The 24,386-nt window shown below is 34.4% G+C and overlaps 1 protein-coding gene across 1 annotated transcript in view; it reads left to right on the top strand.

Annotated features, from left to right (window-relative positions):
* The first annotated feature begins 2,176 nt into the window (after nucleotides 1-2,176).
* The window catches only part of LOC123709698 (paired box protein Pax-6), a 48,142-nt gene continuing 25,932 nt past the window's right edge, over nucleotides 2,177-24,386 (top strand). Inside the window, exons 1-3 of the mRNA XM_045661205.1 lie at nucleotides 2,177-2,257; nucleotides 10,030-10,255; nucleotides 15,105-15,285. Of these exons, the coding sequence (XP_045517161.1) occupies nucleotides 2,245-2,257; nucleotides 10,030-10,255; nucleotides 15,105-15,285 (420 nt within the window). The 5' untranslated portion in view covers nucleotides 2,177-2,244. The remainder of the gene's footprint in view (nucleotides 2,258-10,029; nucleotides 10,256-15,104; nucleotides 15,286-24,386) is intronic.

Here is a 24,386-nt window from a genome sequence, read left to right as displayed (position 1 = left end):
GCTCTATAGGCGGCTAATTATATTAATTAGAAACGGGTTTGGTCCGGTAACTGGATCTGTAAAGATAAGATACAAAGAGGCCGGCGATCGCGGCTGATACTACAGTGATGCATCATATTTGAGATGTTGTGTGAGCGAAGTGTACCAGAGTTGAAGCAAACAGCCCGTAGGCTACGATCTACAGGATATTGCTTATAAAACATCGGAATAAAACTGCGATGAAAATGACTCGGTGGACATTTTCAGTAACTTTTGTCGAGTCGTTTAAGAAACCTTGTTGTGTTAATTATTTCCAATTATTATTATTTTCTTTATTATTAAATATTCCTTCATTATTATATATACATAAATATATATGCGACTTCATCAATAGAAAGAATTCCCGCGTAAGTTATGTGATATTGCAGGCTACACGATTGTGATGAAGTTGTATCGATCTGATTAGCACTACGCCTTTTCACGTGTATATACTTTCTATAACATATTTTCGAAAGTATCTGATTGTCCTCATTTAGTGATGTTTGAGGGCAAAAATAAAATGATTACTAGCTTTGTCGATTCAGTCTGAGTACATACATTACATACAATGTAATTATATTATAATTTATTGACATAATGTATGAGTCCACTGAAATTCATTGTTGGTAGCGACAGTAACTTAGAGAGTTTGAATAATTTTTGCTTGAAGTTACTGATTTTTTTTTCTTTTCTTTATATATCCTAGGCCTCAGAAGTATTAAGAAGTGTATATATATATATAGCCTGTGAATTCTAAATTGAATTCTATATACGAATAAGCTGAACTTTATAAATATAGTAATGAACAAGAACACTTAAATTTATCAAAAACCATTCGATAATGTTTTAATTAATCTCTGGCTATTGATGCTCGTTGTCTATGTCTTACGTGAACTAAACATGCGATATCAACAAAACATTAATTAATAAAAAGTGGTCAGCCTTATCCTATTAGTTTGAAGTTGACTAGGTTCAAAGAGTCGCTCTTGGCCCATTGTGAGTTTTGAGTTGAATTCAGCTCAAAGTCATTCGATTGGCAACTTGAAAAGATCAAAACGTTATATTTGAGTACCTGTTACTTTTGATATAACTTAATTCAGTGCGGGGTTTGATGTCAAAGCCCAAAGGTTAGGGAGAAGTGTAGTGAAAAGTTGTGTAAGGATTTCGAATGGTACCTACCTGCTTTTAATAGGTGCTTGTCGCGTATATCGTCCAATTTGTGAATTGTTAATTAGAGTTACAACTGGGTTTTATAATGCGATAACCTGGTAAAGGCATAGTTCATAGATATAATTTTTATCTCGCGTTATAAATTCAGTAACGGTTTTCATTGATCGTTGGGTGTTAACAACTTCAATTAGGTGATTTCCGCTAGTCTAAAAAGCTCATCAGTGGATGTGAAGCCGGACGAATCCCATTTTCACAACCACGACACCTTCCCAGCCCGACTCATGTCTTGAATTTTGGCCATCATTATAAGTTGCAACAAGTCGTATCGTAATTTTCGTATCGTCTCGATAGTACCGAGCAACGGTACTGACACGTTATTGACCGGAATGACCCACACATTACTCAAATAAAAAACTCAAACAGACAGATTGATATACAGCATGACTACCGTTCAGTTGCTACTCTCTGGGTGGTACAAATATCTAACTTCGTTACGATCATTATCAGCGCACGAACGCCAAAACTATTCCTACTATGCAACAATAGATGGCGTTCTACACAATTCAGCGTATCATCTACCAATTAGCCGTGCCTCTCTTTTACTCACCAACAGTCAGAGCAAGACGGAAAGCTGCCAATATCAAAAGCCTTGATTGTAATTGATGATGCGATTGTCTTGGGGGTCAATAATGTAATCTCTCTTTTCAGGTCACGGTGCGCAGCGAATTCGACAACACTTCGGATTCTTTAAATTCTAGTCATTTTCAATTTAAAAAGTGAACTTAGTATAAATTGTGCAAAACGTGTGCAAACGCTGCCAACCTGTTTTAATTAGCAGTAAAAATCGAGTAAAGTTTAGCGGGGTTAAGGTTGTAGGGCAAAATAGGGGTGTGCGATAGAGGCGTGGGGGACTTTTTTTCGTGGGCCGGCGGCGTGGCGCTGCACGGGGGCTGGGGGCGGGCGGCGCCGGCGCCGGCGCACGCGGCCACCACGCTGGTGGGCGGGCTGGTGGCGCCGCCGCGGGAACCCACCACGGCGGCTGAAGCCTTCTGGAAAATGCCACATAAAGGTAATTTTTTTATTTATTTAAATCATAGCATATCCGCTTTGCAGATAGTTTTATCCAACCACTATGGGCACCTGGAACCTGCAAGGCTGAACTGTGCTTTACATCGAATTAGCTATGTGTATATGTTAGTAGTGTATAGTTTCACATGTTAAATGGACACAATAAGATCTTAGACTCCAATATACCAATTGAAATTTCTGTTATTATATCTAATAAATATGTTTGAAACTCCTCTTTTACTAAAGGACTCACTTCATCTGATATGTTATTATTTCATACATCCGAGGTCTAATTAAAAATATAATACTTAGCACATTTTATTGTATTTTTAAAACAATCGTTTAATATAGGAACAACAGGAGTTTGGTAGGTAATAATATATTGTGAGACGTAAGACGGAGACTAATAAAAGGCCATAGAGTGACCACTAAACTATGTAGTAATAGGTCTTGCAAGTTGAGCGCTAACTTGTTAACTATTGTTAAGTTAGAAGCCAACTTGTCCTCTTGTTACTAACTTTAACGGTTTACGACTTGACTATTTGGTCTTGTTCAAGTGTTTCGGAATTATAGTTTCCAATACACCTTTGATTAAGAGCGTCTGTTTATAAAGTAACGATCGCTTTACAGGTTTAAAATTGATAAATAGAGACATGGCCTAGCTGAAAACTCAAACTCAAAATAACATTATTCGTATAAATGTAATCTATGTACACGTATAAACATCAACAGAAAAGGTGTTAAATTGATTTACAGGAGGTAGAGCGGACAAGAAGAAATGGCAATATACTCTCCGCCACTCTTTTGAATCGCCAACGTTTGAGTCATATAAATTAATTGAAATGGAATTATCAGTAGTATTCCGGTTTTATTAAAACTTATTTGGTTTTCAAATATCAAATATATAAGTACGGTATCAGGAATTTCAATACATCACAATGAGAATGGAAGGCTCTCATGGAAGACTTTGTTGAAGTATTTTTATAAGTTTTTCTGATAAAAACCCAGTTAGTATTAATATGACAATATTTCTTTATATATTGTTCCGTGTAAAGAAAGACCGTCAAATCAAAAAAATTAATAAATCAGTGAAGCCACAACCTTTGTAGGTCTGGGCCTCTGATTTCTGTATATTTCTCATGATCTTTTGTCAATCTAAGAGGCAAGTAGGTGGCCTCTTGTGCCTGACACACGCCGGCGCTTTTTTTAAACTAAGGCAAGACATGTTTTCCTTTACCGTTCGATTGAATGTTAAATGCGCACATAGAAATTCAATAGGTGCACAGTCGGGGATCGAACCTTCCATCTCAGAGATGAGGTAATCAAAAGTCAAATTATTATTCTATACATAATATTTGTTTGGGTCATTTAGACAGCTCATAGCTATCAATTTTATAGTCTCCGTTTTGATTATTATTCAAAACAAAATAACACGATTATTCAGAAGCCAGCCAAACGGAGCATGCAGTGTTCGCGTCACATTATCCCTAGATAGAGACAAATAGAGCGGAAAATTACTCGTAAGAGGGAGATAAATAGCATTTTCTTGTTGCGCTGAAGTGATTTTAATGATTAAGGACTTAGTCTAGGCGTACGACTTTTAAGCTATTTCATTGTTCGTTCGGTTATCTTTATTTTAATTTTAACAATAGTCTAAATAGGTATATATAATTAAATACTGATAAATACAAAATGATTACAAATTTTAAAAGTTCGGTCCCTGTGGCTGTGTACCTTTCACGCTGGCAGCATTTCCTCGCTGTATTGCGTTACTAATTCGTTGAGCGACAAACGCGTCATGTATGTAGGTTAAGAATATTGTAAATATTGTATATTTGTGTTAATAATAATATAATAATTATTTAAAAGTTTAAAATAACGATACAAGCCGAAAAAACAATGTTATATATTTATATTTTCAATTTCGTATCTTTGCGTTGAGTTTTCTTTTATATTTATTTGTTTTTATAATGTGATTTAGAAATATTAAAAGACTTACATTGATAATAAATATACAAATAAAGTTGCAATATAACATACACACTAAAAATAACATCCTTCAATTAGTAAAGAACATTTTTCTAAACTTATAATAAACTAAACACAATAGAAAATCTTTATTCCATACAAAGCATAAATCGTAAAGTTTGTTGTTCTAAAAGGTAAAACATTTTTTAATAGCGATTTAAATGTACTTACTTATCTGAAGATACAGTTAGACTTAACATTTGTTTTACAACAATAGAATTACAATTAACAACTACATGTTTAATAACTTTTTAGTATAGAATTATACCATATTTATTTCGGCAGATAAGTGGTAGGATATATTGGTGGATAGGGAAATCGTGTTGGGTAGGCCTTCGTACATACCTGGACTAAATCCAGGAGGTACAAGAAGTATAAGTTAAAGTACCTACAGCGACGGGCATGCTTGGTGAAATGCATATGTCAATGAAGCGAGAGAGATTGTAGCAAATCTGCCTACTTCATCGGGAAAAAAGAGAGATAATATCAATAAGTAAATGTATTTTGTTTTGTTTTTCTTAAATATAACTATCAAAGCTATCACTTATCGTTCGAATAAAAATATATATAAGTGAGCGATGTTATATTTTTAGTCGTCAAATTCAAATCCAACAGATATACAAACCCGAATGCTCAATATGATAAAACATTGTCACAAAGTCATATATCACAAAGCTTTTAGACAAAAATGTCAACTTAAACTGTGTATTCAACATTTGTCACAGTTTTTGTGGGGCGTGGTCGCGATGTTGGATTTATGTCGTTACAAACGACTTTATAAATTCACAATGCGATTTTTTTTCATTCGTTTTGTAGATGCAATTTTGACATATACACGGGGTCATTAATTTTTTTTCTACCTAACATATTGCATCAAACACTACAAAAGGTGATAAATGCATTTACAATTATTACGTATTAGTATTGCCTTAGTAGTAACAACTTTAATATTTTAATTACTTGGAAACGCGTAAGGTCTGCGTATAAATGGATAAAATTTGTTACATTTTACAGGATATATCAAATTTTACCTTATAGACTTATGAATTATACATATATATATATATTATCTGTATTAGCATATACATAACAAATAATAAATATGCAACAGATATATGAATACAAATAAAGCATTAAAACGATTCAAAAAGGATGCTTGCATTCAAAATGGCGTTTATATTCACAATTAATTCCCCCATAGATAATTCAAAAACAGATACAAAATAATAATAATAAGGGTTTCAAGTGGGGGTTGTCTGCCTCTGACACCTGGTGTGATGTCAAACACAGGGACGACCCTTATGTATTTACTATATACTTGATTAATGTTAGTATATATGCCTATTTGTTAGTGGATTAGTTTGAATCGTTAATATTTAACTCTGAAAAATATTGAATTTTTTGAACATAACATGATTATGTTTAATTACTTTTATGTGAATTGGATGGTGATTAGTCTAACATTTTACGGGCCTAGTAATTGTCGTAAATAATTTATGAGGATTTTACAATTAAATTCATGAAAAAAATATACCAGACACTCGAAATAAGCATTTCTTTAATTACTTTACATCACAACCAGGAGCCATGCATTACCACATATATATGAAATTCTCGTGTCGCAATGTTCGTTCGCATGCTCCTCCGCAACGGCTCGACCAATGCTTATTATTTTTTAATGCATATTCAGTAAGTCTGAGAATCGGCCTCGGAGAAAGCCCTAAGTTATAAGGGGTGTCTATCCCATTTTTTTTTAAATTCTTCTTTATTTTTTTTTAGGTAAAATTATAAACAACCCTTAATTGTCACCCCTCTACGATCAACCCCTATGTTATATGTAGATAGGTTATTTTTATTGACAAAAAAAATGTTTCCTGGAAATAAGATACATGTTAGCGTAATACTATAAAATAGGACCCAAATGACATACATTTCGCTATTTATCCTACAAATATTTGGTAATGTACTAGAATTACTTTCAGCGAAACATCGACTCCACAAATTTCAGAACGCAGAGGCCATTGTGAGCTTAATATAAAAAATCAACTACAACTACACATAAATTTATAGTCGCGGCCATAAAAACGGGGATTAAAAATAAATCGCTCGAATAAATTGCACCTCTGAAATTAAAATGTTCCCTCACGACACGCGCATTCGCGACACTCGTGGCTATTTGGTGCACGGGTTGAGCGCAAGCGAATTTACTAGCGATTACAACTCCTTAATCTCAAAGTAAGGTTAGGTTTTAAATACCAAAATTTTCATGGTATGTTTCAGATTTGTACAAAATTAAACATAAATTAAAAAGGAACAATGTTTTAAAAATCATTTCAATAATTATAATCTAAGTAAATAAATAAATATCTTTCCGATTCATATTAGCTTGTCTACAGATAATGATCGTTAAAACGCTAAAGGATTAACCGATGACCTTTAAGTTTTAATTGATATTTAACAAGTCTTTGTTCCCAATCACTTGTAATTATATTGTCTTGTTAACTGATACGACATTTATAATAAACGATTAAACAAATTAAAGAGCATAACCTATATGTTATCTTTATATTAATGTTGCTTGAAAAAAATCCACATGACTTCCTTGTAAGGAGGAAATAACGTTACTTCCCAATGTATAACATTAAATAAAAATAAATTAATACACGAAAAACTTTCCACCATTTCTGTAATAACTAGCCTAGACGCTTCAGCGTGCGACTCTCTTCCCTGAGGTCGTAAGTTCAATCTCCGGCTGAGCTCCAATGGAACCTTTTTCTACATTCGCTCGAATGATGACGAACAACGTTGTGAGGAAACCGGCTTGCCTTAGATCCAAAAAGTCGATGGCGTGTGTCAGGCGCAGGAAGCTGACCTTGCCTATTAGATTGACAAATGATCATGAAACATACAGAAATCTGAGGCCCAGACCTAAAAAGGTTGTTGCGCTACTGATTCATTTATGTATTGGATTTTTAAAAATACAAATATTTTTGTAGTAGTTAAGAACCCTGATATATTAACCTTAATTAACGCCGGCGCCCATTACATAACCAGTAGTTATTCGTTACCCCTGCGATTGTCCATTGTTCTTTTAACAGTCGTCGCTTGTTAGTGCATGCGCAGTCGTTGACGTTTGACGAAAGGTACGCCAAGAGGTGTTATTTATAACAAGTTTCGGCGCGAAAATCACTCTTAATTGGCGAAAGCTATAATTAATATTGAGGGGGTATTGTACTGAGAATTAGTTAATCGTAATTAAAGTGGTAACACGTGTTTTGAGGTATTATTATGGCATAATGATATTTGCTTTTATATAATCTATTACGATGATGGGTTATTAAGCGTATAATTTCGAAATAAAAATATCACTGACGCTGCAACCTTTTAAGGTCCCAGACCTTAAAAGGTTGCAACCTTTTAAGGTCTGGGTCTTAGATTTCTGTATATGTTCCACGATCATATACACACATAGCCGAGGTTTTGGGTCTAAGGCAATCCGGTTTCCTCACGATGTTATCCTTCACCGTTCGAGCGAATGTTAATTGTGCACATAGACAGAAACTCCATCGGTGCACAGTCGCGGTATGAACCTACGACCTCAGTCACTAGACCAACACTGCTTTTATGATTGCAAATTAATCTTATTAAAAACATACGATTAATATTCACAACACGAACGTATATGATTGAAACTATAAAAACGACACCAAGCCGAAATCAAAGGCACAAATGAAATTTAGCGACCACAGAACCCATTTGTTTTGGCCCTTTCACTAACTCCCACCCATGACTTAATCAAGAGCCAGCCCCAAATTCACCCACAAATTGCATTCAATTGTTCACTTTTTACCGCTAGGCATAAGGGGTAAAAGGAATTATCTGTTAGACGTTTGATCGGTAATTCTATTCAAGAGTATTGGTGTGAATAAACACGCTCACGTCTGCAATTTGGACCGTAACTGCCAACCACATGTTTAAAACTGAAATTAGCTTATTGCTAACATTGTGCTGAAATTTTATATGCAATTTAAGTTATTATATGTAATGGCTATTTAGGAACTTAATTTATGCCTTTTTAAGCGTTTCCCTTAGCTTTCTGATCCTAGTTTCTTATTAAAACCGTTTGACAGATTTATATGTAATCTATATATTATATTTCTATGTATTATCAAAATATATCAAATAACAATCCACATGGCGTATCCATCCCCAAGCTAAGTGCTAAATCTATTTCAATATGGAACCTACATATGCCAAAACTTTTTAAATTTTAGATGGCATTCTATAGAGGTTTTCGTCAACAATAAAATTTTTAAAAAATATATAAAATTCCTTTTCAATTCGCAACGGTTATAGATACAATGGAAGCAAGATTAGATAATAATTTGCGGTTCCTTAAGAGCCTTTTTTAGATTTGCAAAGCGGATTATTTTTTTCAACGGGTTAAATTTTTTTAAATAGCCCTCGGGATGCACAGGTATAATGGTGATTTTTTACACCTACTCAAACATTTCGATCAAGCCACTTGAGAAAATTGCATTCGCCAAAAGTTTAGAATAATTGAATTGAAAAACGCTAGGAATGTGTGATTTGAAGTGATATTGTTTAGTAACAATAAACTCGAATGGCACCTGCAACTTATTAAAGGGCCAAATTTGGTATATTTTTTGTTAAACGTTTAAACAGACAAATTATATCACATACACACTATACATATATAAAAAGTTAAATAATAATGACTATCTGCCCACTGAAGTATTTCCGAACCAATTCAACTTAGGGTTCTTAAAGAAAAGAGCGTACCAATTATTAAAAGGCTGGCAACGCACTCGCGAGCCCTCTGCTATTGAGACTGTCCATGGGCGGCGGTATCACTTAATATCAAGGGAGCTGCCAGCTATTCTATAAAAAAAAATATCTTTACTTCTAAATATAGACAAAGTCATCATGAATGACGAAACTCAAAAATGAATTAAACGTGATTTTTTGGCTAGTCGAATTTGTAACCTTGATTTAAATTACTGTAATCGTTATCTATGATCTAAAGTCTCTAATGATAAGAAGAATAGGTAAGGTTAAATTTTACCCCTCAACTGTACCCAATTTATAATATACAATAAAATTGGGATGAAAATGACTGCTCGGACATTTTCAGCATTCTTTGCCGAAAAAATGTATTTACGAGATACACCCTCCATTATCCGTTCTAATTTGTTCTACTAGGCTCATTCTGATATGTATCTTTAATGCCTTTTTGAATTGGTTTAACGCGCTAATTTTACGAATGATTATCCTTTTCTTTATTTCTACACTAATATGCACTTTAAATACATATAATTATGTATATATATTCGCGGATGCTAGGCGGAATTATGCGACTTCATCAATACAAAGAGTTCCTGCGTGATATATTGCGGACTACTCGATTGTGATGAAGTTATATGGATCTGATTAGCGCTACGTCTTCTTAAGTTCTCATGTCATTTTCACGTGTATATACTTTCTACCTATCATTCATATCCATATTGACCTTATTTTAACATGTGTGCTATTTGAGAGAAAAAAAAACAGGGCTGCAATTTCGATTTGAGGCTAAAACAACATTTCATACCTTTTTACCTGTAAAGCAATATTAAAGATATGACAAATTATTCCATATCAAATAAAAAATGTTCTTGTGGCTTTGTACTATACTTTAACAGAGGTCTGTAGTGATGAGACTCTATACCTCCATTGTTTTTACAGATGAGCTGATGCATAGCGCGGCAATGGGTGGCGGTGGCCTATTCGGCTGTTCTTCAGCCGGACACAGCGGCATCAACCAGCTTGGAGGTGTCTATGTCAATGGTAGACCGCTACCTGACTCCACGCGGCAGAAGATCGTGGAGTTAGCGCACTCAGGTGCGAGGCCCTGCGACATCAGCCGGATATTGCAGGTCTCCAACGGCTGTGTCTCTAAAATACTTGGCAGGTTCGTATAAAATTTAAGAAGTTTGAGACGCTAATGCGTCTTAAATCGGAATCAGCTCTTGCATTTTCCTTTTCGTTCACTACCATCGGATATTATTAATAGATGACTATCACGGATTTTAATATATAGGTGAATTCTTCAATATATTCCTATATACTGGATAATAATAAATTTCGATACATTACAGAATTATAGTTTCCCTAACACATTAAAGCTTATATCTTAAAATTGTGAATCACAATAGTCAAAAATTGTAATCCGATAAAATCCTATTACAAATATGAAATTCGTATCACAATTAAAGACCGAATAAATGAATTAACAAAACCCATTGTTATTAACAATACCTTGAATCGATTGTCTAAGATGAGGTCAAATTCTCGAGACACGCCAAATTGACAGAATTCCCATAACGCCTGCTGAGGTAGCGTACAAAGCCGGAACAATCGCGTTCGAGATTTCTCGACTTAATCAATACAGGAACTACATTCCCATAGTATTGTTTTTGTATGAATGGACGTGTGCCCAGCGTGCTAGGTGGGAACATACTGGGTGCCGCGTGGGGTGCCTAATTTCAACGGAGTTGCTTGATTGCGATTTTATCGCCGTCGTTAAGCATTTGCCCTCAACCCTCGATTTTGTTAAATCCAATTGAAGATCGTAAAGGTTAAACCAACTACTGTATAAAAATTCAAATTTAGAATTCTTTCTCCAAGGTGCTGAATTAACGGAAATTTGTGGCTTAACATACAATATATAGACAACTGTTACTATCTTGTAGTAGACTTCGATAATGTCAATGTATTTCCTTTATGCGATAATACAAAAAAATACACAAACAAAACGCCAAAAGTCAATCGCGAACAATAAAATAAAGACGTCAATCAAACAACTAGAATTTTAATACCGGGTGTGCCTTTCAGGGTTGTCCCACGACCGCCCCTAAATAAAAACCAAAATAAAACATTATTTTGTGGTAATTGGTAACCCCGCGGCGATGCCAGTAAGATCTAGAAAAGTGAATTTTGCGCCCTTTGGCCCCTAATATTTTGTTGGACGAGTTTGAAGGAGCTTTTTGTAGCCTTAGTTATATCCAATTAAGTTTGTATATCCTATTATGTTAATCTGATTATAGCGCAAGATTCTTAGTGGCAAACGGGCTTCTTTTCGGCGTTTTGCCACAAGATATTTTTGTATGGATTTGTCTTGTTTTAGGAATAATACATAGATAAATGCAGTGTTGGCCTAGTGGCTGAATTCAGAATGCGACTGTCATCCATGATGTCGTAGGGTCGATCCCTGGCTGTGCACCAAAGGACTTTCTATGTGCACATTTAACATTCGCTTCACCGGTGAAGGAAAACATCGTGAGGAAACCGGCTTGCCTCAGACACAAAAACTCGAAAGCGTGCGTCAGGGACAGAAGGCTGATCATTTGCCTATTAGATTAACTAATGAACATAAAACAGATACAGATATCTGAGGCCCAGACCTAAGAAGGTTGTAGCGCCATTATTATGATTATATAGAGAAATGATGCGGCCATTAAAGCTTGTAAAAGTTAGATATTATTATTAATTTAAGGATTTTCCTTTGAAATAAAACGAACTTTCTGAGTCCACCTAATATTGTTTCCTGGAAATCCTTGAATAGACCAATTTTCGACACTCGAGAAATGGCCTTACACATTTAAAACTATAAAATATTTATATACAGTGTACATACAACAATTATGTATCGTAACTGTTGATGAATGAAACTAAATTCCAAATTTAAACTTTGCATGTATAACACTTGTTCATATCGAAGAACCTATTCAAAGCTTATCAATTCGATTATGGGATCGATGTAATTCCAAATGAAAAGTCGATTAATCGGTTGGCAACTGCAAAGGGCATTTTCCCACACACCCTTCGTATTCTTATCGTGCCAATTACGGCAAGGGTTTCTTAGGGCTTATAAAAAGGCAAACGGCGGGACTCCTAATTAAAGAGGTATCCCGCTAAGACGTATACTACATATAAACCGACTGCGTAAAGGGTTATTTTATGTCAATGAAATGTATTCATTTTTAATGTTGCTCAGTACGAAACAGTGATTTTACCGGAAATTGATTGGATTGAAGGCAACATGTTACTTCATCATATTCACACATTCAAATTTGTTTACTTTAGGACACCTCTTAGAAAAGTATATGCATAGTGTAATACAAAATTAAAAGTCTCTTTTTTCTTCTCTAATTCTTATTTTTTATATACATTATTTAACTACATTATTACTGTAGTAATATCAAGAAGTTAAGTAGACCAAATAATAATAAAACAGAAACAGGTCATGAATGCAGTTTTCAGTCGCAATCTTAATTTCTGAAGGCCGTGTCAGTGGCGCCGCACAACTTCCTTCTTCATGTCTTCGGCAAGTCTCTGCGCGTGGATGTCTTAACCTGTTAGGGCCTTTAAGGGTGTTGAATGTCCAAAAAAAATCAGGATGCGTTCGTAACAAAGTGTCGAATAACTTACCTGCCTTAGTATTGACACGTTTGTTTGTAGTTTGCACCTTAGCTGGCCAGGGAAACAGGACTAGCCAAATATTAAAGTGCAGTATTATTACGCTAAAACCAATTATAGGTCTTTGTTATATTTCTAAATAAATAAAAAAACAATTATTGCAAACAAATTGGTAAAAAATCGCATTTCAGTAGCTGAATAGACGGTGGCGACTTGAAACGCAATCTTGAGCTGGGATCAAACGGGGTCACTCCGGGGCGCCCTATCTCCGTCCCTTATCTGACCCCCCACTTGTCGATATTTCTCCATTTGTGTCGGATATTTACGCTTTTAATTGCGCAAATATTACTAATAAGCGGAAGTTACTTGATGGGGATTAAATTAAAAACCTGTCAATATTTATAACTTACATAGTATCTAATAATAATTATATATAAAAAAATATAAATACAAAATTAAAAGGTTTGGTCCCTGTTGTAGTGTTTAATGCTGGCAGAATTTCCTCGCTGTATTGCAATTCGTATTCGTTGAGCGAGCAAGTTTTTTTTAAATTTTATATATTTTAATGTGAGACATGCTTGTGTTTCATTGTACTCCGTACAACGAAAATACAATAAAGGATATGTCATCAAAGCTTTTTAAATTAACAAAATTACCTTAAAAGGTCAGCGACCTCAATCTTAGCTTCTATTTACAAAACGCACCCGCGACCCTATTCCGAAAACGTCGCCTGAAGCGAAAACGATTACAAATCGCTACAGGCATCTCTCTAGCGCTCTTCACCGTAATAACCTCGTAATAGTCCTCTACAATGGATAAGTAAACATGTATCGACGGATGACACGATGATTTTTATTCGATAGTGTTTATTTGAGGGTTGACATTGCATTTTATTCTATTGATGACAATTTTGTAACGGTTTTGTATTAGCTAAGTTGTTTTTTGTGGATTTTTCATGCTTTTTGTTAACCTCATTTAAAAATATTAAAAAGGATTATTTAATTTATTTTTATTTATTAACACTTCGTTACACTACAGAAAAAAATGAACATAATTAAATCAAAAGGAGGGCAACTGGCGGCCTTATCGCTTTCGAGCGATCTCTTCCAGGCAACCACTGTGAGTAAAGAAAAAAATAAATAAAATGTATTAAATTACATAAGATAGGCAAGTAGTGCAAAAATACATGTTATACACAGTTATTAAGACAAAAACTAAACATAAACAAAAAAAAACTAAACTAAAAAGACATTAAAAATAGAAAGTAAAAAGACACATAAATCACGATAATTTAAGATAAGTCTCACGTCAGTTAGTATATATATAATTTAGTTCTTAAAATATTTAGATTAACTTACATACCTATTTAATACCACATGTATCAGTCGATAAAAAAAATTGTCTAGTATTAGTATTAGTATTATATAATCCAAAAGATTTAATATACCTAATAAAAAAACACAAAAATATCATTTTTTATTTGCCTATACAACATTCATTCATAAAATCACAATCCTTATAACGAATAATATTTATCGACAGTTGTATATTCAACGTCCTAAATATCGACACATGTCGATAGCAACAATGGCATTCGAGTACATCCGATACCAGAATATAGCTACACAGATTCAAAGGCATTTAACTCTTATGTCTATCAGTATAGGATTAATTTTCGAGTGATTCCATTAAATTTAGTTAGAAATAAGTTTGTTATTTGCGAATGTGTTTGTATAGGTACTCGAGTGAGGGGATAGTTTTGAGATTATGTCTGTAATTGTCCGCTAATACTGTACGAGTGGATTTTAAGTTGTTGAAATGTGCTCCATTTATACAATTTCAATTAGGTTTTAAAAAGGGATGTTCTGTGAAAGACGTCCCGAAAAGGTTTTATATTACAATAAACATTCTAAATAATTTATTTTATGTAGTTTAAAATTATAGACAAGATCACAGAAAATAATATGCACAGAGTATAAATAATAATTACTCATAAATCTTCAATTTTTAAAATAAATCGAACAAGGTGTAGAAATGAATGAGAATGTTAAATATGGAATATGTTTAACGGTGGAGGTTTTATACTAGCATAACAACACACTTATGGGTATAATTTTCATGATCAGGTATTTCGTGGGCCCTACCCAACCTCCAGCCGGGTGTTCAAAGCCACTGGCTAACAGGTTGAGATTAAATTAAACTAAAACATAACCACTATGTGAAAAATATGCTTAAGCTGGGAACGCGTGGATCGATAGACACATCGAAACAATTGAAAATAAATTTCGATGTCAATCGGTCCATGCGTTCCTAAGCTAAGTTCATACTTTCTCTCTACCCAGGTATTACGAGACGGGGTCAATAAAGCCCCGAGCGATCGGCGGGTCAAAGCCGCGGGTCGCGACCACCCCCGTTGTTCAGAAAATCGCGGACTACAAGCGGGAGTGCCCTTCGATCTTTGCGTGGGAGATCAGAGATCGTTTGCTGAGTGAAAACGTGTGCAATAATGACAATATTCCTAGTGTAAGTACTATCTTTTTATTTGTGTTACTGATATTTGAAAAAGTTGGTAATGTTATACACCAGGACATTGGCTCAACAATTATAATAACAACTGTTTTCGAGGGCCTGTCCACTAAATTGGTGACCCATTGTCTACCAATTTTTATTTGGTACCAATACTATAATGAAAAGGTAATCGCCATAGTTCCCAATAGTCCCAGATGCCAGTCCACCAAATCCCCATCCCAATAGACCTAACTTTCCATATTTTACCAATAAGTACATCGTCCATTAACAGACCAGTGCTTTGCGCACTGCAAGTCTACTGGAGTCATGGTCATCCACAGCAATTTAAAAATTGTCATTCCCGAAACGGCCTCTGCCTGTTGGGCCGTAAGCTTTCCAAAGGATAGGGCAGTGTCTTCGTTAATTACCTGAGAATTACTAAAGGAGATACTAAATAATAACTTGTTTTCATTCACTACAATTTAAATTAGAGATTTTTTCTTATTTCTTGCTCGTAACTTCGTGACCCCTTCACTACAGCATATGCCAAATTTCTCCGTCCATAGCTTTCTTTCTCCATTCGCGTCCTGCTAACGCTTTTATATATCCTAACCATCCTTTTTCAGGGCTCCCTCTTCCCCTTCAATCGAATCAATAAAAATACTATATCATCAAGATGTAAATATTCATATATATTTATCAGAAATTGTTAAATTTGTTAGTAGTCCCAGCCAAACCTTACAGATTTTTGACGGTACTTCTTTGATTAGACTAAACAACACTGTATGCAACGTAACAGTTTTTAAAATTCCTTCAAAAAAGAGCATACCAACTCTTAAAATGCTGGCGCGTTGACTTGCGATTCCTGGCAATGTGAGTGTCCATGGGCGGTATCACTAAACATCAGATGACATAAAAAAAACCTTATCTATGATTTGCCGGAACTTCTGATTTAGTTTGAAAATTTATATAAGGTTCATTCTAAATGTTTTTGCTGATGCTATAGTAATGACTTGATTATTAGAGCTTTTAATAATTTATACCTACGATATATTAGCTGCCAAAATGCTTCTACCTATACCATCAACTACTTGCATTATGTTAAAAATAGAATTTTCAAACCATATATACTCTTTGTGCCGTTCGAATTCTGAAATGTACATCTTGAGATAAATGTCGTTCACCTTGACACGTCAATAGTCTTGCCAATTGAAATATGTCAAAACACGATGGATTTAATTAAATTGGCATACATTGTGACGCCCTTCAAATAAGCCGGTCAAATTCTTAACAATGTGCCTTTTAATCCAATTTTGCGACATAAAATTTCTGGTTTCGAGCATATGTTTGGTATTTCAACGCGGGCCTATTGTGTTCTGGGCCTTTGACGGAACATTGACCATTCTATACACGGCCTTATAATTTCAATACTCAAACTTATTGTCATCTATACAAATCGTTGTCTATTATTGAGAGTTCATAAATTTACGATGACCGTTTTATTTGACAAAAATTCCAAAGTTAATAAACTCAAGGCTAAGTGTTTTTATGAGACTGTTTTGTTGAAGTCGTTAATAGTATGATGTAGCATCAACTGACATATTTTTTTTTCTTTTTTAAAGTTCACAATATCATATATAATCTATATCTACATGACAATTATGGTACATAAATGGAACCAAAAGTACCTACAATAAGTACACAATTAAAACTACTGGAAAAACTGCGGATTATATACTTATCAATGGTTTTTTTATAATTGATCAGATCACTACCGAATATGATAATCTGGTAATCAAATATGTATCACATACAATTTTTTTTCTATATAATATATGTATTTAGTCCTTATTTTGCCGGAAATCCAACTACTTTAAACTACGGTCGAGTATCTAATGGACATATTTATATTTAATTATCTTACTTGTTTATGGTCCGCTGGAATTTGTCTAAATAAATAAGTTGTTCATAATATTAAACTACTAAATACTGTTTCTACATAATAATTGCTTGTATAAGATTTCATAGATTTGTAACCAACCACAGAACAACTCAGTATTTAAACTATTAAAATCAATGTCAAAATATTCCATTTTTAAATTAAATCTCAAACACCCCCGCAGCGTGTGTATCAACAAAGACTCAAATTTGAAATTTCGATGGAAAAAATATATAACAAGGTGCCTATATCACGGTATTTTTTGTTCGCGGCAGATGTCCCGTTGTCACGTTCGATTAGCCAACGTGTCACTTCGCATGACTTTATTCGAGTACGCAATATTTTTCGATCGTATAATTAAAGTCGATGTTCGATTTTTGTTTTAACAACCGAAGTTTATTTTTAATGAACTATCGCTCGGTACTTGCTTTTTTTGCGTGTGTTATGTTTGTCTATGAGATTATTGTTATACATTATTACTGTTCTACACTTTTAGGAGTCTCATTATATAGTGTTTACAAGAAAAATATTCACAATAACATTGGTATTTCGTTTAGTTTTCTAAAAATTTGGTCAATCGGATTAATTTAGAACAAAATTCCAAATCTCTAAGAAAACTGTCGAAGATAGAACTTACTATTGGTTGCAAAAAAAATACGACTCGTAATACTTAGGCATTATATAGGAATCTGAAGTACAATCATCATATTAGCGAAACCACACCTCTGTAATATAACATAGCTATAAGACGAAATTGAAGCCCTCTCCCTCAAAGAAGATTCGGCGCCGAAGGGGCTATTTTTATAACTGTCGCACGCACCCGCACCACTGGGCAAATAGGTGAACAGTTAGATGCATTTTCACGTACGTCAGAAAGAGATAGGTGTTTATTGTCAGTTGCGTTTCGTAGTCATAACGGTCGAATGGGCGTGATGTTTCTTACCAACTGAGAGCGTACAAAAAAACGAACAATCGATTGTGGCGCGGTGGAAGAATGACGTATGTAGATTTAGTATGTCTGGTTTACTTTGTTTATTTGTTAATGCATTAGTGTGGATGATACTTTATTATCTAAAAAAAACAAGAATTTCTCGTATATAATTAAAATCTCGAATTATTTTGCTATAATACAACGGATAAAAGTCTTTCATTTCAAACATACACATACAATCTTTTAGATACATGCCTGATATCAAGAGTTGTTATAAGCTTGTCCAACATTTTATCTTTCAAATTTCAGCGTTCGACCTTCAATGCATTTAAGTCATTGAAGTGAAAACATACGTCATTTTTCTTCCCGCGTTCCAATATAATGCCACGTTTCACGCGTGAGTGGACGGAACATCTGTCGTCCCACTCACACGCATAGTAATTCTTCATAAGCAACCGTTATTCCCTCTCAATCGGGATTAACGTCTAGTGCTTATGTCATAGAAATTGACGGGTAACTCCAGACTCTAGAAATGACTTATATTGCTAGAAGAATAAATCAATGGTGTTACATTCCTAACTTCGGCCTCGGATTTCTTAAGTGTTTTTATGATTCTTGCCCAAAGATTGTTTGCTAGGTAACCTTTTTATTTTTTACCATACCACAGGGGATTCAAACTTCTATTACCTATGTATGAAGTTTCCACACAGTGTCTATTTGCTCCATTACTTGTAAAGTCCTGGCTAATTAAAATAGCAAGATCTCCAATAGATCACATCTATCCTAGTGGCTTCAGCACGCGACTCTCATCCCTGAGGTCGTAGGTTCGATCTCCAGGGGAGCACCAATGGATGTTCTTTCGATGTGCGCATTTAACATTCACTCGAACGGAAGGAGAATTTCGTCAGGAAACCGGCTTGTCTTGGACCCAAGAAGTCGATAACATGTGTCAGGCACAGGAGGCTGATCGCCTAATTGCCTATTAGATTGACAAATGGTCATGAAACGGATACATCAATCTGAGGCCCAGACCTAAAAAGGCCGTTTTATTTTTGAAGTGAAACTTCTTTATCGGCGTTGTAAAAAAATTGTCACATTTTTCCGTTACGCGCCATCTTTTTCTTTTCCCTACAACGGTTGATTTTAAGAGATTCGAAGCCACTATTAACAAAAATAAATATTAACGATAACAATGATAGCAATAAATCTATTACAATTAATGAAATTCTGTAATAATCTTAGTAGTAATAAGGTAAAATGAAATAATTGTATTATTTTTATTCATGTCTGTGATAATAAAAGCCTTTTGTTTATCTTTATCTTATTTAACCAATTTCTGTTAAGTTGCATATAGTAGATAATGTTTCGAAAAATAAGGCCATAAAGTTTCACTTCTTACGTGTGTTCACTACACGCACACGTGTTTTTTTTTAATTAAGATCCTTCTATAATCCAGATTCTACTAACTATATCACTATGTGATTAATAGCGCTTAGAAAGAGGTGACAAGACGTTACTTTTACCGACAATCGTCGTAGGGGTAGGTTATATTATAGGGATATAGGTTTTTGCTGTATTATCTATATAATTATGTCATAACTGTTACGCAACTAAATTTGTATAAGAATTAATTAAGAACGCATACAGAACAAGTATTTTGATTTAAACGAAACATAAGATGTAAATCTAGTGATTTTTGATTGTAGATCCAAACAGGCCAAAAAAAAGTTACAGAAATTATAATTTTAAATATTTCTTCCAAATCTGTGTAATTTTTTTCATAAATAAATAATATATGTAATTTTACTCAAATTATTCATAATATTCAATTTCCCTGGAATACCTAGTTAACATCCTGAATTACGCTGTGATGTAGGGCGCAACCCGACACCTCCCAAACGCTACCGAGACGCATTTCGGAGGCTTCGGGTGTAACATTGCCGTTTCGGCACGCACAGTAATTAGATCACTTTAAGACATGTTATACAAACACGGCAATGTATCCAATACAATCAATACTTTTTAAATAATTGCTACTGTCACCTATGTTTTTTTGCGTTAGTCTTAAGTGCTAAACAGTGTAAGTGAATATGTAAAACACAAGAACAGAGTTTCTTTCCCTTAAAGTGTTTTATCGGACATTTTCTTATGTTAGGTTAGAATGAAATTACTTTAAGAAAAACACTTTTTGAACGGATTGAAGCTATGTATTATTATTAAAAACTTACAATTATTTACATAATTTTAAATTTATTTTCGACGTTTCGCGTGCTTTTCAGCGTGCGTGGTCACGGTGACACGGTTCAATCCGTTCAAAAAGCGTTTTTCTTAATGTGTAAAAGCTATGTTAACAAAAGACAATACTATGAAATTACTTATTAGTCTGAAGTTAGGCTAGATCGTAATGTTCTATGTCTCAGTGTAGATGATATATTGAAAAAAACTTTCACTAAAAGTTAGGACGGTCTAAAACAGAAGAAGAAAGCGTGTCCTTTCTGCCGAAAATGTTACCAATATCCGGATAATATTGAACAAATTCCATCAGTAAGGGGTCTACGATACTTTTGTATCTATAAACATTTTAGCTTAACCCGCGGAGAACCGCGGTTCATAGGGGTTTGCACCCCCACTAAATACCTTTGGGGTGCGTTTTTACAATTCCCTCAGGACACTGAGATTGGATAGTTTGAATGCGGTTTTCAGGGTTCATTATGACGAAATTGTAGCGGCTTTAGATAACGTTTAGTATTAAGCGACATTGCTATTCAACCAATGTAAGTTCTTTAGTATTATAGAGTGTAAAAAGTGTGTAATGTCTTTAGTGTAACGTGTGTGAATTGTAGATTTTGTATGTAGATTCTAAACCTTGCTAGGGTACCACGTAATTCAATATTAAATTTTCGCACCATTTACAGTGTACAACAATAGCGCTACGTATCGTACGTATCGTACGTATCTTACTACATCAAAAGACAAAGCTCCAAGCTTTTCTAATTTCACTAATTCCATATCAATTATAGCTAAATATTGGTAGGAACGTCGGTTACTATAGGAGCCCTGCTGTTTAAGCCATTCAAGTGTTCAAGTGTTATGAGTAGGTACGGAGAAAGAAGTGTACAAATATTGTTAAAATCTATCTAATAATTAAAATAATCGCATGTTATTTGTAGACGTGTTGAATAGGCAAAGTGTAATTAATTTAAATGTTTCAATTATTATTTAACTTGTATTTCCAGTGTTATTTCAAATGATTGATCGCTATTACAATTTATAACATTAACCCAATATACATTTGTGGCCATAGGTCAGAATATAAGTAATACAGAGCAAAAATGTACTTATCATTGTCTGATCTATGACCACAGAAATACTTTTCATATAACAAAATAAAAATAAATCAATGGCACTACAATCATTTTAGGTATGGGCCTAAGATCTGTATCTGTTTCATCATTATTTGTTATTCGAATAGGCAAGAAGGTGATCAGCCTTCTGTGCCTGACGCAAGCTGACTTTTTGGATCTAAGGCAAGCCGGCGTCCTCACGATGTTTTCCTTAACCGTTCAAGCTAATGTTAAATGTGCACATGGAAAGAAAATCCATTAGTGGACAGCCCGGGATCGAACAGAAGGCTGATCAGCCTTCTGTGCCTGACGCAAGCTGACTTTTTGGATCTAAGGCAAGCCGGCGTCCTCACGATGTTTTCCTTAACCGTTCAAGCTAAAGTTAAATGTGCACATGGAAAGAAAATCCATTAGTGGACAGCCCGGGATCGAACCTAAGGAAGCCACTAGGCCAACTCTGTTTAAAATACTTTTAATGAAAAATTATGCCGAAAGACTCTCACTTACTCATCTGTTTCTGCGACACAAAAGTATCCTGGCCTGCAATATGGTTTCTATCAAGGTCCATCGACTACGTTCACTGGGGCACCTGTAACGTATGGGCCGAAGTTGGGTGAAGGCGGTTTACCTGAGCCTAGTTTGGGTGGTGGTCGGAATCGGCCTAGGTACCACTGGATCGACAGAGTTGAGGGGGACCTAAAAGCCATCAATTGGTGGCAGGTGGTACAGGACAAGGAACATTTAAACAAATATACTTAAAAATAGTCCTTGAAACTATTACTAAGTTTAAAGCCCAACTGAAGTCCTAAGTCCCATACCCTGTCTTAAGAATCCCCTCATTTTGTAACGAAGCGAACAATTATCTAACGTCCTTGTTAATTTAACGATCGATTTAATATACAGGCCTATAGCTAATTAAGCAGACAGGGTCTAATAGGCGATAGGCTCTTTTGTTCTAAGTTGTCACACGGGACCACCTAATGGCAGATCTCGCACTATCTCTATGATCTATGCCCGTGTCTGGGGTAATGAGGTGCGCGCGCACGTCCTGAATTGACACCTGTCAACTGTCAATATGACGCGGGAACGCCCGGAGAAATGATCAATTAACCTTCTTGGAATGAATTTTTGTATCAACTTTCCAAAAATGTATTGTTTATTGTTTTAATGAAAGATTTATGCAAAATTGTTACTTACACGAAGCTGTCGAGAATGAAATTGAACGTAATATAATTTAATAATTTAAAAACTGTTCCAAATTAATTGTTGTACCTACTGCCTTCATCGCATTAGTTCAAAACCGATCCATCAATATTAAGTTCGATTTTTAAATTTGAAAAGAATTCTAAAATACTTGTTTAGACCTTTCATCGGCGCATTTAAATATAAACGTTATTTATCGTAATACAATACTGTTTGGCTGGCTCGCGCCGATCTGTCACAAGTTTGAAAGTGTCTGGTTACAGAAGATTGATTTCAGTAGTTTACTTGTTTCGGGGCTCATTACTCCATTACACTATTAGCTAAAACATTATTACATTAAGTAATTAGTATTTATTCATAATTACTTATTTTATGTGTTGTTTTCGAAACATCGGTTTACCAGTTAACGGTGTTTAAAAGCCCTGAACTGAAATATGGAGCGCTTTTAGTAAAATGCCGCCTTAAAATAACAATGAAAATACTTGAATATATTTTTGTTTATTAATATACACATATGATTTGGCGACGAAAAAGCGAAGCTCCCTTGACTGAGATAGCCATAGAACCACGAAATAAAACGTTAACAAAAAATAAATATTTAAACACTCCGTGCCCCTTTACTTTTTTAAAATCCCTTTAACACCCCTGTACCCTCGTACTTGTGGACTAAGGGAAGTATTCGGCCTTTTCTACACATCACTGACCACTGATACGGTGGACTTACTTACAAAACGTTCTAAGTGTTTTCTTTTTAATTTATTAAAAAGTTTTTGCTCTATAAAACTTTTAAGACTGGTCTCTAATTTAAAAAAAATATACATAGGTAAGCAATTCTATGTTGGTAAGAATGAAGCTCGGTATATCGTGGTTGAAAAATTTAAATTTCATATTGGAACACGCATTCAGTTCTATCTGATTGGCTTTTGGCCTGTCAGTCGCAGAACAAGTTTGGATTGCGCTTCTCTTATTGGCAATTTTAAATCGAGTTGGAATATTTGAGTAGGATTAAAGGATTAGTGATAATTGTAATTAATATTTAATTCTTATTAGTTTTTATTATATTTTATAAATAGATATCGTTCGACTAAAATGCATTAAACATCTGTACCTACTTATATAAAAGCCTATTGCGTAAGCCCGTTCTTATATTTATGATTATTCTAATCCCATATAGACGTTATTGCCATACCAAAATAGAGAATTTAATTGTTTTGAAACTAAGTAGATAAATCTATTTCCGTTATGAGGTGGTATTTTCAACGATTGTTCTATTATATTGTCCAATTTCAGAAAGGTTCCATTAGTGGTACAGGGGATTATCGGACCGGTGTTCCACCGGTGTTACATTTGCTCCAATATGGGCGCCATTTTGATTTCCATTTCGAATTAATTTGTACTTTATTGAAAGCTGTATCGAAGTATAATGAACTCTATACATTTTTATACCTACGTAAAAAATTACGTTAAAAAACGTTAAAATTACTACGTAAAAACCTAAGAAGGTTGAATTTATTTACTAAGCTATATTAGGTGAAACAAACACAACTTTTTATGTATATATCACTGAATTGTTTACGTAACGATACATACATACGTTTTAATATAACATTAAAATAATTCGCTTTTGAATTTAAACCATTTTACCAATTCCTGGCCTTATCATCATATTACCTTACGACGTCGGGAAACTATTTCACCG

The sequence above is a fragment of the Pieris brassicae genome, chromosome 1 (assembly GCF_905147105.1).
Source record: "Pieris brassicae chromosome 1, ilPieBrab1.1, whole genome shotgun sequence".
Lineage (NCBI taxonomy): Eukaryota > Metazoa > Arthropoda > Insecta > Lepidoptera > Pieridae > Pieris > Pieris brassicae.
This window is presented reverse-complemented; position numbering and strand designations above follow the sequence as displayed.